Source organism: Leptodactylus fuscus, chromosome 1 (assembly GCF_031893055.1).
Source record: "Leptodactylus fuscus isolate aLepFus1 chromosome 1, aLepFus1.hap2, whole genome shotgun sequence".
Lineage (NCBI taxonomy): Eukaryota > Metazoa > Chordata > Amphibia > Anura > Leptodactylidae > Leptodactylus > Leptodactylus fuscus.
The window spans coordinates 211,086,563-211,102,160 of NC_134265.1; the positions used below are offsets into that span (position 1 = coordinate 211,086,563).

At 42.6% G+C, this 15,598-nt stretch overlaps 1 protein-coding gene across 1 annotated transcript in view; it reads right to left on the minus strand.

Annotated features, from left to right (window-relative positions):
- Positions 1–15,238, minus strand: part of SMIM24 (small integral membrane protein 24) — a 41,119-nt gene extending 25,881 nt beyond the window's left edge. Inside the window, exons 1-2 of the mRNA XM_075283687.1 lie at positions 15,062–15,238; positions 3,696–3,834 (exon numbers count right to left, since the gene is read on the minus strand). Of these exons, the coding sequence (XP_075139788.1) occupies positions 3,696–3,834; positions 15,062–15,125 (203 nt within the window). The 5' untranslated portion in view covers positions 15,126–15,238. The remainder of the gene's footprint in view (positions 1–3,695; positions 3,835–15,061) is intronic.
- Positions 15,239–15,598: the final 360 nt, after the last annotated feature.

Consider the following 15,598-nt stretch of genomic DNA (forward strand, 5'->3'; position numbering starts at 1 on the left):
GCAACGCAAGTCCGCCTTGTAGTGAAGCGTGATTTATTTTTCGTTTTTAATCATCCCAATCGCGTATGCATTCCGTAAAATTACTTCAAAAATGGAGGAAAATCGTTATACCAGTGAAGGGGACGCAACTGACAATAATTCAGACCTCGAAGAACCACATCACCCTGCAATTTTGGACGAAACTTTTTTCAAAATTAATAAGACTAAATCTGAAGCAGAGGGGCAGGACAAAAACTGTCTGCTTATTGCAAGGCCTGTCCAAACAAGCTAATCACGGGTCAAATAAAATCAACGTCCAACTTCCTTAAGCACTTAAGGGTAAGTTATTTAATGACATCATGGCTTGGTTTTTATTTTACAATCCCCAACCCCGAAGCAAATTTTTAAAACCAAACATATGATTTAGTTGTGCGTGAGTTGAAAGTGATAAAAGCCTTTTCCTTTTTGGATGATTTATTTTTTACCACACTATTAAAAATGTAAATAAAATGCTGATATTAAATTAAAAATTAAATATAATTATTAGAGATGAGCGAACAGTGAAATATTCGATATTCATCTCGAATAACCCCTCAAAATTCGACTATTCGAACGAATAGCAAATCCCATTATAGTCTATGGGGAAAAAAGCTTTGTTTCAGGGGAAACCACCATTCGACTCAGGAGGTCACCAAGTCCACTATGACACCCCAGGAAATGATGACAACACCTCTGGAATGCAACTGGGACAGCAGGAGAAGCATGCCTGGGGGCGTCTAACATGCCCAAGTAACTGTATTACGCCACTAATAATGCGGGAGTTGACTTTTTACCATAGGAATGCATTGACCAGCGTTGATTGGCTGAATGCCATACAGTGTACAGCATTCGGCCAATCAATGCTGGTTCTGCCAGAGGAGGCGGAGTCTAAGATTGGTCCACAGCAGTCTCCATTGTGGTCCGATCTCAGGTGTAGCAGAGTTCAGCGCACAGCTCTGCTACATCTGAGGTATAGCAGAGTTGAGCACACAGCGGGAGCTGACTTTTTACTCATAGGAATGCATTGACCAGCATTGATAGGCCGAATGCCATACAGTGTACAGAATTCGGCCAATCAACGCTGCTTCTGCTGAAGGAGGTGGAGTCTAAGATCGGTCCACAGCAGTCTCCATTGTGGTCCGATCTCAGGTGTAGCCAAGTTGAGCGCACTGCACTGCTACATATCAGATGTAGCAGAGTTGAACACACAGCTCTGCTACATCTCAGGTATAGCAGGGTTGAGTGCACAGCTCTACTACATCTCAGATGTAGCAGAGTTGAGCGCACAGCTCTAACACATCTCACATGTAGCAGAGTTGAGTGCACAGCTCTGCTACATCTCAGATATAGCAGAGTTGAGCGCACAGCTCTACTATATCTCAGATGTAGCAGAGTTGAGCACATATCACATTGAAAGCAACAGGGAAAAAAGCAGCCCGAGCGTATATTCCGTGTGAAGGGGTCCTTAGACTTCATTCTGCAAACACCTCTCACTGTGAACGCAGGGGCTGGACTGGGGAAAAGTCTCAGCTCGCCCTAGAAGCAGCTTGTGCTCCTATAGGCTGAAAGCAAAACATGTGACTGAAATTGCAAGATGCTAAAACATGTGGGTTTGCAAAGTTAAAACAAGGTGCAAACCTAGTTAACCTCTACACTGCTGCAGACAATCCTCAGTGTATACTAAATAATGCAGCACAATACAATATACAGCACAAAAAAAAGAATGGCTGTCATCAGAAATTGCCACCTGACAATATAAGAGACAATATGGTGACATAATGATGACAAACAGAGCGTTAACATCCCGTTCTGGGACACTGCAGGGTAATTCTCTATTATAGCTTGAAGGTAGAACACGATCAGTTGTGGTCAAATACAAATACAATAATTAGAATAAGAAAACTGGTACCAGGAGGTGCCGTGTCTGCCTGGCGTGTGTTTTGCCTCAAAGATGCTTGTATTGGCTTGTGCGGATACATTGGGCGGATGCGGCATATTCTGTTCTAAGTAATTATATTTATAGGCATTCTCATTGTGTATTATTTTTAGTATGTGACCTCTCATCTATTTTTCTATGCATATTGGCAACGCTGTATTATTGTGTTTTTTTTTAGGGGCTTATAGATAATTATCTTGTGATATGAGATTTTCAGTTGTGTATACTGTATATATACTGTATATATTGTCAGAGTCTGGGGTTGCTAGGTTGGGAGGCATAGACACAAAAGTCCAGTTTGTTTTAGTCCAAAACAAAGGTAGAGTTTTATTTTCACTCAAAAAGGTAGTGCAGCAACAAAAGGAAACAATACAAAAATAAATACCTGCCCGGCTAGGCTCTAACTGAACATAGAATCCAATCCTACCTGTCATTCCTAAAAATCCAGCACAATACTGAGCATTTACCAAAATGCTCAGCAGACGAACGTTGTCTGCTGAGAACAAACATTCCTGGAGTTATCTCATCTCACCCACCTTAGTAGTCTTGGTGAGATGTACACCTCCATTACCTGACCAGCCATCAGCTTACAATATATAAAATATGATTGCATTTATACCCAGACATGTGATTGTGTTGCACTGTGGGCATTGCTAGCCTATATCTTTATTATTGTCTTTTCTCCATTTACGTAATTCAATTGTTACAGCTACAAATAGCTTGTGACTAATGGAGCCAGCAATACCTGCAGCCTCTTCTAGAAAAAAAAAAATAATATTACCAAATTTGTTTGGTGCCCAAGTCTGATGACACAGTTTTCAAGGAAATATCCAATATCTCTGGTGATCTGAACTAGTACAGAATAGGTTGATGGTAATATGAATACTGGTTATGGGTTAGGATGCATATTCAGATATATTTATGTGATCATTAATGGCTGCATGTGTGAGGGTTTCAGCGACATGTGGCTGCCACTATAAGGGCCCCTTCACACGGAGTATACGCTCACTGATTCTGAACGTGTAACACATCCCGAATCAGCGGCGTTAAAACAGATCCCATTGCTTTCTATGGGAGTCAGCATACGTGCGCTTCCCATAGAAATGAATGGGCTGCTTTTTCCCTATTGTTTTCAATGTGATACACGTTCAGAATCAGTGAGCGTATACTCCGTGTGAAGAGGCCCTAAGTGAGCATTCACCCATAATACTGAGGGCAAGTTCACACAGGGTTTTTTTTAACTGGAACCTGAGGTGGGGCACCTCGGCCTGATGAATAAGCATCTCGCTTCTTTTTTCTGGGAGCCAGGTTTTTTTGGGCAGGGTTTTAAGGCGAATATGGCCTCAAAACCCTGACCAAAAAACTCTGCATGAACTTACCCTAATAGTCCTCATGGTCTAGGTAGGATTAGTGGTTTAGAATGGAAAGGAGGTCAATTTTGTTATGTGTACTGGTCTATAACAGATGAGAACTCTAGCATGCATTTTTACTCTATGTGATCATAATAGGTTCACTATCCTCACTGTGTCCACTACAAGTTCAGTATATTTTAATTTATGTAGCTGCTATTAAAATCCCTAGTGGCAGCTTCAGGCAGAAAGGATTTTATCAAATAAATGATGTGTGGCTACTTGTGGAAGTGAGATTTCCAAGAATACAAAACTTCCACTGAGTGGTTATGTGATTTTAATATCTACATTGTGTGAAATGGATAAGTCTGTTTATTTAATTTAATACATACCTCTTCTTCTTGCACCAGACTCTGTTAACAATCAGTAAGATGAAAACAATGAAGAGGAAAACAACTGTAGCTGTGAGACCAATCAACCATGGCTGAAGTCCAGTAGACTTATTTGTATTCGATGATTCTTGCCGCACACCTGATGGAGAAAAAGAAGGAGGCAAATTTGCTGAATATTTTGGCACTAAATAAAGTTATTGTTATAATAATTATTATTAACCACGTAGCCACATAGGATGTGCTATTACATCCTGGCTGTCTGAGGAGGAGGAACAAGCAGAAGCCTGACTCAAGATCACCTCACTCTCTGATAAAATATCCTCCTGTGAGTTGAGCAAGCTAAATCAAAAACTCCATCAACATTCTCAGAAACTACAACATTCCAAAACCAAAATCAGAGTGGTTCTGGCCACCCACACTCTTGTTGTATGAATAGTAGTAATACTTGCGCAGGTGCTTCCCCCTCCCCCTATTTTGTTGTCTGTTTCCTGAGGTTTTTTTTCCTATTTTTTTTAAGGACAGCATTCCTAATTATTAACTGAAATAAACACTGAAATAAAGGAGATTCTTATTTTACATTAGTGAAGAATGTAGTACTAGTAGTACCATGGCCACCAGTACTACTTTACTATTGTATGTGTGTATATTGCGAGGTTATAACCAAATCAGTTTCTCAGTTGGTTATAACCTCGCAATATGCAGCAAAGGCTTCTGGGAAGTCGGGCATGTTGTTCAGGGTTGCTTGCTATAGAGGGCAGCAAACAGAGGCACTGTCTCCCTGTTTACATCTTGGGAGACAGATTTGCATATTCCTCCCATGTTCCTTTGCAGTGGAGCAACTATGGCTATAAGTCTCCACACACCTGAGAAGGTGGTCTCTCCCTAAGGATAGACGTTATCCCCACAATCTTATATATGTACATACAGAGAAATACTTAATATATTTTCTTCAGATTAACCACAATGATCCATCCACTTCATACAGGATAAGGATTAGACACCAGATCAGAGAGGAAAGAAAAAGGTGGCATTCTTAAATGTTTTTGCTTTTTTTTTGTTTTTTGTAAGATTAGAGCAGGCTAGACTGTATAGGGGGATTCACACCAAAAAAAAAGAGACAACAATGGAAATTCTTTTTTTTACATTAGCAAAGAATGCACTACTAGTAGTATCACAGCCACCACTACTACTATACTGTACTACTGTGTGTGATGTAACTCTAGAATTCCATGTGTGCACGTGATGTTATGTGTGAGACATTATCTGCTCTGAATTATATAGTCTAACACATGGAATTAGATGGACATTTTCCCATAAAGCAGCCATTTTTGTGTGTCCAAAGTGAATCACCATTTTGTTCAGTTTCATTATAAAATTAACAATTTGTAATATTCGGGATGAACCAGGTTTGTTACCAACTGATTTGCCCATCTCTAGTTGTTACCTCACAAACAGACTAGTGGCCTGGTTGTGCACTTTCCTGATTTGACCTCCTGAGTCTGGTTGTCTTTGTCATGGCCCTTGTAATCATGGGTCCTGGTTTGATTTCTGATTGTACAGCATTTATTTCATGGACCAGTTTCTGTGGTGAAAACTTAGACCTGAAATCTATCTCTAAGTGCTGTATAGGTGTTAGGGAATTTCTAGGACAGCAATTCCCCAGTAGCTGCTGAAAACCCTGGGAAGGGGCACAAGAGACAGTGAGCCCTAAGCTGAACCCCCCCCCCCCCCCCCCACACACACACACACACACACACACACACACACACTGTCCCTTCCTGCCTGGTCCTATCCTACGTAATAGGCGGCAACTTGAAGGCAATCCCTTCCTATATATGTGACACACAACACGCAGACAAGACAGACAACAACAAAGGGAGGTCATCTAGCCAGGGTTCGGTAACAGTCAAGCAATGCAGTGCCAAATTGAAGTCCAAAAGAATAGTCAATAGGAAAAGCCAAGGTCAGGATTAAGAATACAATTAACTAAACAGCAAGAGAAGCACGAGGCAATAGCAAGCATCAATGTGAATGCGAGCCAAGAATAAATAGGGAGGATGAACCCACCCTGCACCTGATAGGAAGGCAGGTTGTCAATCACAGAACAAGACTAAGTTTAACTATTAGGGCCCCTTCACACGGCGGATACGCTCACTGCTTTGGAGCATGTAAACGTTCCGTAGCAGCGGCGTCTAAAAGCAGATCGCATTATTTTCTATGGGAGCCGGCAGACGCGCGCTCGCCATAGAAATGAATGGACTGCTGCTTTTTCCATTCATTTCTATGGGGAGCGCACGTATGCCGGCTCCCATAGAAAACAATGGGAACTGCTTTAGACGCCACTGCTACGGAACATTTACACGCTCCAAAGCAGTGAGCGTATCCGCCGTGTGAAGGGGCCCTTAGAGTAGCAGAGGGAAATGAAGGTGAAAGCAGATGGGTGTGGTGGAAAATCAATTACCAAACTAGAGCCGTGTTCACACAGTGCAACCAAAACCTCTAAGCAAGGAATCAAACTGCACACGCTTCCTGCACTGCAGCATGCGAGCAGAGGGTGGCGCAGTGACCCGAGAAGGCAGAGACGTTACAATTAGAGATGAGCGAACAGCGTTCTATCGAGTACACCGCGTGGCAAATGCATTTAAATTTCGATTCCCCTCCCACCTTCCCTGGTGCTTTTTCTGCACCAATAACAGCGCAGGGGACAGGAACTATGACAACGGAGGCCATGAAAAAAACTAGTAAAAAGCCATTGGCTGCTGAGGACATGTGACCTCTGATTCGAAACGAACAGGCGCCATCATCTCCGATTCATTTGCAGCTTGCACTTAGTTAGAGAGCGACATCTGCTGAGGGCTAGATAGGTTTTAGATTCTGCTAGGCAGGAATAGCAAAGAAGAAGAACCACAACAGCTCTTTTAAGAGCTACACTAAAGTGAGAAGCTGAAACAAGCTTGGCACAGTGTCTACCCACAAACGCCAAAGTGGGATTCACAGCATTTAAGCCAGGCTGTATCCGCGGTGGGGATTAAGCTAAGTGGGATACACTGAAATTGTATGCCCATATACCCTATATACGCTTAATCCAGGGTTCAGCAGTGTGTTTCCCCCACTGCTGAAACTAAGGGGTATACACTGAAATTCTCAGCTTATATACACTATAGACGATTCAACCAGGTTGTCACGGTGTGTACCCAGAAAAAAATCAGTGGGATATACATTCTAATTCTCAGGCTATATACGCTTAATCCAGGTTGTCACGGTGTGTACTCACAAAAAATCAGTGAGATATACATTCTAATTCTCAGGCTACATACGCTTCATCCAGGTTGTCACAGTGTGTACCCACAAAAAACAGTGGGATATACATTCTAATTCTCAGACAATATACGTTTCATCCAGGTTTTCACGTCACGGTGTGTACCCACAAAAAATCAGTGGGATATAGATTATAATTCTCCGGCTATAGATGCTTCATCCAGGTTGTCACAGTGTGTACCCACAAAGAAAACAGTGGGATATACATTCTAATTCTCAGGCTATATATGCTTAATTCAGGTTGTAACGGTGTGTACCCAACAAACCATCAAAACCATCTAAAAATGCGCAAGGCTAAGGGACGTGGACGAGGCCGGGGACGTTGGAATGCTGCTGGGGAGCAAGGTCGCGGTGAAGCCACAGCGCATTCCGTGCCTACTCCTCAGGGGCAGCAAGCATCGCTCTTCTCCACAGTCCCCGGCTTGCTGGCCACATTTCATAGGGTGCAGGGCACAAACCTAACTAGGCCCGAGCACCAGGAACATGTGTTACAATGGCTGGTGGATAATGCTTCCACCACATTATCCACCAGTCAGTCAGCCTCTACCTCAACTCCTCCTACACAACATTCTGGTCAGCCTTCCTCACGAAAAGAACAATCTTCCCAGTAGAGTAATCCCAACTTTCCCTGCTCCCAGGAGCTGTTCTCTGGTCCTTTAACTGTCCCTCTCCCTGTCCCTCCATTTCCCGATTCCACGGAGCTACCAGACGAGTTTCTGTGTCCAGATGCCCAACACTGGAGTCTGCTCCATCTCCTGCTGATTTTGTGGTGGTTGACCAGCAACCCACCCTCAGTGACGATGACAAGACACAGTTGCCATCAGGGCAGCCTGTTTCGATGTGCGGTGTGCAGGAGGAGGAGGCGAGAGAGGATTTGGAAGAGGAGGTGGTGGACGACGAGGACACTGACCCGACCTGGACAGGGGGGATGTCAAGCGGAGAAAGCAATGTCAATGTTGAGGGAGGTGCAGAACCAAAGAGGGTAGCTAGAGGCAGAGGCATGTCCAGAGGCAGAGGTCAGCTGCTTCGCTGAAGCCAGGCCACACCCAGAATGTCCCAAGATGTTCCCTATCATAGCCAGCCCAAAAAAACTCACCCATCGAGGGCACGTTCCTTGATGGTATGGAGATTTTTCAAGTAATGCGCGGAGGACAAATGTAGTGCGGTTTGCACAATTTGCCACTCGAAACTGAGTAGGGGCTCTGAAAAGAGCAACCTATCGACCACTTCCATGCGCCGTCATTTGGAATCCAAGCACTGGACTCAGTGGGAGAGAGAAAACACAGGACAATCGTCGTCCAGCGTTGCCACCACTGCCTCTCCCACTGTTGCCAGTGCTGGCGCTGCAGAGCACCATCCAGGACACCGCAACATCTGGCTCCGCCACTTTGGGGACTTCTCCTTCATCCTCCCCTGTTTCTGTCTCATCTCCTTCTCCTGCACCATTATGCGCCTCCTCCCAGCAACCCACCATCTCTCAGACATTCGAGCTCAGGCAAAAATACAGCGCTAACCACCCACATGTGCAAGGATTGAACATGCACATCTCCAAACTCCTGGCCCAGGAGATGTTGGCGTTCTGGCTTGTGGAAACTCCGGCCTTCCGGGACCTGATGGCAAGTGCGGCACCTCGCTATGCCGTCCCTAGCCGTCACTACTTCTCCCGGTGTGCCGTCCCCGCCTTGCACCAGCACGTGTCACTCCATATCAGGCGGACCCTAAGTTTTGCGCTTTGCACAAAGGTCCACTTGACCACCGACACAGGTTAAAAGCCTTACTAATTGATCCAGTAATTGTAATAAAAAGTAGCATGTTACTATGAATTTCATCCATTCAACTGAGAACTTCTAGATTATAGGCTTAGTAAAAATGCAAAAATAAAAAAGTATTATATAAATGCAGTCTAAAGCCCCTGTGCTGGGTCAGTGTGCCCTCCAGATTTTTCCCGAATAGCACACTGACCCATTCATTTCTTTGAGCCTGTGCAAATGACTGTGAATTACATGTGTACGGGTCGACAGTCTGGGCCTCAAAATATGAAGCATGTCCTATTCCTGTCCAATTTTGCGGCCATACTTCCATGGCTCCTATTCATTGAAGGAATGGGAACAGCCAAATCACCAGAGTATTGAACTGACAGCTTTATATAAGTTCAGTGCTGTATTGACTTGGTCATTCTGGGGTTCACCTAGGGCCCGTGCACATGGAGTTAACACACGCGCATTTTAGCATAATACAGGTGTATAGAATACACGTGTAAAAATAACACTCCCATTGACTTCAATGAAATTTTTTACACGTGTAAAAAAAACACGTCGTCGTTTTTTGACACATTTTAACCACTTCCGGACCGCCCATAGACTATATACGTCCGGGAAGTGGTTGCCTAGTTCTGCCAGGACGTACCTGTACGTCCACCGTTCTGGTAGCAGCAGCTGCACAGCAGCTGCACGGAGATCGTATACACAGCTATGGACGCAGCCATAAATCAGCTGCCCTCTGACCCGGCGGACACGTGATCCGCAGGGCTCAGTGTCCTGCCAGAGCTGCTGGGTCCTACAGGACTCAGATCAGCTCTGCATACTGTGTATACAGTGTGCAGGAGTCTGTATTCCTCCTGTAACTGAGGTTAAATGTAGCAGCCCCAGTTATAGGAGAAATCAGCCTCCAGTACAAAAAAAAAGTGATCAGATGTCCCCAAAGGTCTCTTATCACCTTATGGGGACACAATCTGCAAAAAAAATAAAATAAAAATATAATAAAAAAGTTTTAAAAAAATGTAAATAAAATAATAATAAAAAATAAATAAATAATACGCTAATAAAACGCCGTTATTAAAGTTATAGCCCCGCCCCCGATGACACCATACAAAATAAAAATTACCATAACAGAGGAAAAACTATTTTATAAAGTTTTTCAGTGACACTTTGTGGTATTAAATTTTTTAAAAAATTATAAATTGAAAACCAGACACAATTTCCCTCCTATTTTGTTTATATTTTCCTGGATATAAAAAAAATTAAAACACATTTGAAAATAAAAATAACATAAAAATAAAGCCCTATGTGTCCCCGAAAAAAGACGCAAAAATTAGTTGACTAAAACATATGAGAAAAATTTTACAGACCTCAAAACCGCACATACATAATAAACCTAAAATGTGTCTGGTCCTGGACCAAAAATTGGCCCGGTACTGAAGTGGTTAAAAATGTTTTTTGACACATTAAAAAATTTCATTCTATGGGAGTGTTATTTTTACACGTGTATTCTATACACTTGTATTATGCTAAAATGCGCGCGCGTTAATTCTGTGTGCACGGGCCCTAAATCAGAACTAACTATGAAGCAGTGAGTCCAGTTCACACAATTCAGCTCAGTCTGAGAAATACGGCCTACACATGTACCTTTATTCCCAGACAAGACATGATTATATAATTCCAGTCTTTGGCTGAGGCCCCACATTATAGAGAAGCGGCTTTTTTGTTTTTAGATTTTACTGTGAGTTTTTGAACAAAAGTCAAAAGTGGCTGAGAAGGGAAATACAAAGGAAACATTTACACTTCTTTCTGTTAAATCCACTACTAGTTTTGGCTCAAAAAAAACACAGTAAAATACAGGAACTTTCTTTGATCAGAAAATCAGCCGTGATTTCCTTTTTGTGACTGGGTTATCTCTCTTGCAGCCTCTGATAATGACCCTATGGTGGACAATGGGCAGTGGCTTAAATACCTGGGTAGCAGCAGTAGCAGCTGCCACAGGGCCCAGGACAATAGGGGGCCTAGTGGGCCCCTGATTTTTTTATTTTTATTTTATACTATTATGCTATGATTATACTCTGGGATTTTTCAGACCCCGGAGTATAATGATCAGAGGGCCGGGGGAGGTGATGGAATATAAAAAACTATGTTACTTACCTCTCCTGCGCTCCAACAGTCTTCAGGCCTATTTGATGACGTCCCAGACGCCACGTAGGCCAGGCCGGCGTCATTATGCATCGCTCACATGACATCTGTTCCAACATTGAAGAGATCTGAATGCAGCAGGGAGTGCACTGGAGCCCAGGAGAGGTATTTTTTTATGTTTGTCACCTCCCATGGGCCTCTAATCATTATACTCTGGATGGTCCACCTGGGGTCATAATAGTGTGTCTTGGGGCCACTATGGGGCATAATACTGAATGAAGGGGCCACTATGGAGTGTAATAGTGTGTGCAGAGGCCACTATGGGACATTATTATGTGTGTGCAGGGGCCATGGTTGGGCATAATACTGTGTGTGTGCAGGGGTCACAGTGGGGCATAATGCTGTGTGTGCAGAGGCCACTAGGTGGCATAATAGTCTGTGTGTGCAGTGAATGCTTGAATATTGTTTGTATTGTTATACCTGTTTGAAAACTCAATAAAAATTACAGTTGAAAAAGAAAAAAAAAGACTAGTATAGTAACAAAAAAAATTAGTTCTTAGGGCTAGTTCACACGCAATTATGCGTGTGCATATTCCGTGTGGCTTTCCACTCCGGATGAGGCCCAAATGAATAGGCCTAGTGCAGAGGTGGCTGACGCGAGGCAGATACCAATGTTATCTGCTGAGTATTGCTAAGTGGGGAACAAAGAACAACTTTCGAGGGGTCTGGGAATGGAGACTCAATGAATCGTCACAGCTCATTCCATAAAGTAAGGGCTAATAGTCCAAGCATTCCATTGCTTTTAAAATTTTGAAAAATTGTCCTTGTTTCTGGCCAAGATTCTTTCATGTGGATATAATGCATTGAGAACAGAGATAATTTCATTTACGTGATATTGCTTCTCCTTTTTCCAGTGTTGTTTTAAAACTAGCAGAGTGGACATAAGTGGGCTTCTACATTCATGTATGGAGTCATATTGAAGATCTAAACAAAGGAGGGCCATCTTCATTACTTACAAACACACAAACTTTCACATTTATAATATTAGCAGGATATATGGGCCTGTCACAGGGCCAATAATGGAGGATGATGCATATAGCCAGGGTTTTTATACTGACTGCAAGATTGGAGTCGGGAAGGAATTTTTTCCCCTGAAACAGGGCAACTGGCATGAGCCTCATGGGGATTTTTTTTTGCCTTCCCCGGGATCAACACTGTATATTGTAGGGTTATAGGATGGACTTGATGGACTGATCATCATCTTCATCCAACCTCATCTACTATGTAACTATGTAACTATATAACCTCGGACAACCTCCATTCACGTATAGCCAATCCCCCTCCCGTCCCATGACAGCAAACGGGGCAGGATGCGGCCGTCAGGAGGCGCCGCTCCCAGGCCCAACCAACCAGGAGAAAGGCTCAGAGCAACGTCCCCAGACAGATCCACGTATATGACAACTGGAACTATAGCGCTGGCCATTTGGTGTCAGCATAAAATCACTGTCATCCCCACAAGGGAGATTCTAGTTAAGCTTGGACAGAATTGAATGCGGGCAAAGTCAAATTATTTTAAACAAATAACATAACAATATACCAATTTAATCCTACCCCAAAAGTAGGAATATCCACATATATATCCTGTGGGGATACTACCATGGTATGCTTTGACTGTGGATATATCAGTCTGGGCTTGTATTATTATCATATGGTCAGGAGACAACTATATGTTAACACCTCTTAGGGCTAGTTCACACAGGGGTTCCGCGTGTACACATTCCATCACAGGTGCCGGTATCAGAAGCCGCGGCAGGTGGATTTTGGTCCGGATTTTGACACGACTACCTGCGTCAAAATCCAGACCAATAAACTACGTGTGAACCCGGCCTTAGTGTTTTGAACTTGCTACATTTTTCCTGAGTTCATGAATGATTTCCTGAGGTGTTTGCATGTGATATGTAACCAAATATGTGTCCATGCGGTAGATAGTACCATATACATGCATGTGTTTTTATTAATTATTTTGTTCACATGGTTGTATTCTCAGTAATAGAATTAAAAGATAAGTTTTATCTACTCTGCTGTTATCTACTCTCCAAATCTTTTTAAGGCCCCACGTGGCGTCCGGCAGCAAAAATCTCTGCAGGAAAATCTGCAGCGTTTTTCTCCGCAGCACTTTAGAAAGAAAGTTCGTAAAGGTTTCCTCTAAGGCCTTATATAATTGTAGATTTGCTACTGTGGATATTGAGTTCCCTTGTCATCTGTAGCTTTTGCTGTTTATTTTGGTGGACAGTAAGCTTACCTTTAAGTACCAGTGGTAGGCAGCTGCCACTAGGACAAATAAAATTATGGGATGCATCAAAAACGGTATGAAAATACTATGCGAACACGAATCACTGGTACGGCCACACTTATGTGTAATTTTGGGCCCCAGTATACAAGAAGATCATAACTGAACTAGATAGAGTGCAAAGAAGAGCAACCAAAATTATTAGGGGAATGGGTGGATTGGAGTATAACAATAGATTGATAAACTTGGAGTTATTCAGTTTAGAAAAAAAGACGTCTAAGGGGGAGATCTAATAACAATATACAAATACATGAAGGGACAATACAAAGAACTTTCTAATGATCTTTTTACTCCTAGGCCAATAACAGTGACAAGAGGACATCATGTACGTCACCAGCAACATAGAAGAGGATTCTTCACAGTAAGGTCAGCGAGGCTATGGAACTCACTCCACCAGGAAGTGGTGATGGTGGATTTACTGAACAAGTTCAAAGAGGACCTGAATGCCTTTCTCGAACAGAAAAATATTACAGGTTATGGGTTTTAGATTATAGTATGATCCAGGGTTTTATACAAATACTATACCGATTGGAGTCGGGAAAGAATTTTTTCCATGACATGGGGCAATTGCCTTAAGCCCCAAAGGGTTTCGTTTTGCCGTCCTCTGGATAAACACTGTAGGCTTACAGGTAGACTTGATGGACCTGTGTCTCCATCCAACGTCATCTACTATGTCATTATGTAACTATGACAGGGCAGAATTTATTAACCCATCATTGCCAGTTTTCCGCTCAGCCCTTTTATGTGCCAAAAATGTGCCACATTCCCTGTGAGAAGGTGACAGGCAGAGTGCTGGAGTCACGGTATATCTCCCCCCAGATTCCTGACTTATGTGTGGTCCACTGCGGGTCAGATGTGGGTTATAGGCTCATTACTGGGCGAGGAAAGGCTGAAGAGCCTGCACTTCAGGGCAGATCCAGAGAGTGAGAGGAAGCATCTGGGTCTGTCCTGAAACTGTGTGACGATAATTGTGCTAGTTGGTTGGGTCCGCACTATTGCTGGTACCGAGCTACCTTCCCCACATTTCCTTTCAGCAAAACATGTAGGGACACCTCAGTCTGACATATCTACTAGAACTCGAACAGGAAAACTAGTGATAATGTGCTATTTTTTTAGCAGCGTCTTTCACCTCTTGGGGCCTTTATTAAGACTGTTGTAAGACATAAAACATATACAGTAGCCAAAAATATTTTAAAATAAGTTATGTATGGAGTTTTATCTTTTTGTGAAATACAATGCAATATTTATTCCCCGGTCAGATCCAAAATGCCTCCCAAACCAATAATAACCTATGTAGGAACATTTAATAGTAGCAGAAATATACCTTTGTGATCACAAACCAATGAACTAATGTGGAGAAAATCATCTTTTTAGTGATATGCACATCAACTTGTAAGTGCACTGCGGACATCCCTTATTTGCAAGATTTGCCTGTAGACAGCCGTAAGCGCACTGGCTCCTCTAGAATTGCTGCCCTGTTAGCTCCTTCATCTGTGAATGAAATTGATAGTCTGTGCTTGTGTCACTACTTTCTATAGGCAAACCTGGTCCTAATTCTGGTGCACCTCCAGACCCATTTATATAAAAAAAATACTATCTCTATATTGCTTCATTGGTTTATGGCCGCAATAGGATTTTTCTGTTCCTATATTCCTATTATTGGTTTGGAAGGGATTTGGATCTGACAGACCTCCCTCAATAGACTTCAACTACTAATTGAAAAAAGAAATAGTAGTAGGCTAGTGGTAGACATGTAACATTACTTCCTATATCTGTTACAACAGACTCAGACTTACCTTGTTCTGCATTTGCAGAGACAAGAAACAACAGAGCAATAATAATGGTGCTGGAGGTGGTCATAATGAAGGATTGAGGGAAAGGCAATCTTTGAGTGAACCTTCAGCTTCAGCAAAGAAATCCAAGTGATCTTTGAGTGCTGTGATCCACAGAATATGCACCTTGTGTTCCGTCTTTCTTTAGTACTCTATTAGACACTCAGTTATCTGCATTTTATGGCAGCCCAAAGGGTAAAATCCACTGAGTTTCAATTCTGTAACACAATAACCCAGCTCCTCCCAGATTTAGCTAACAAAAAAATATTAACCCCAACTATTGTACTTTGAAATGACATAGAACCGCAGCAGATGAATGGCGGACTGTGTTTATTATAGCCATTGCTGTAAGGATACACTACTACAAGCTATATGTGCATTTCTGGAGTAAACATGATGTTGCACAAAAACATGAATACTATTTGACAGTGTAATCCTAATAACTATACAATACTTAGTGTCTCATGTACGAAATGAGACTTGAAGGCATATTCATAAGAA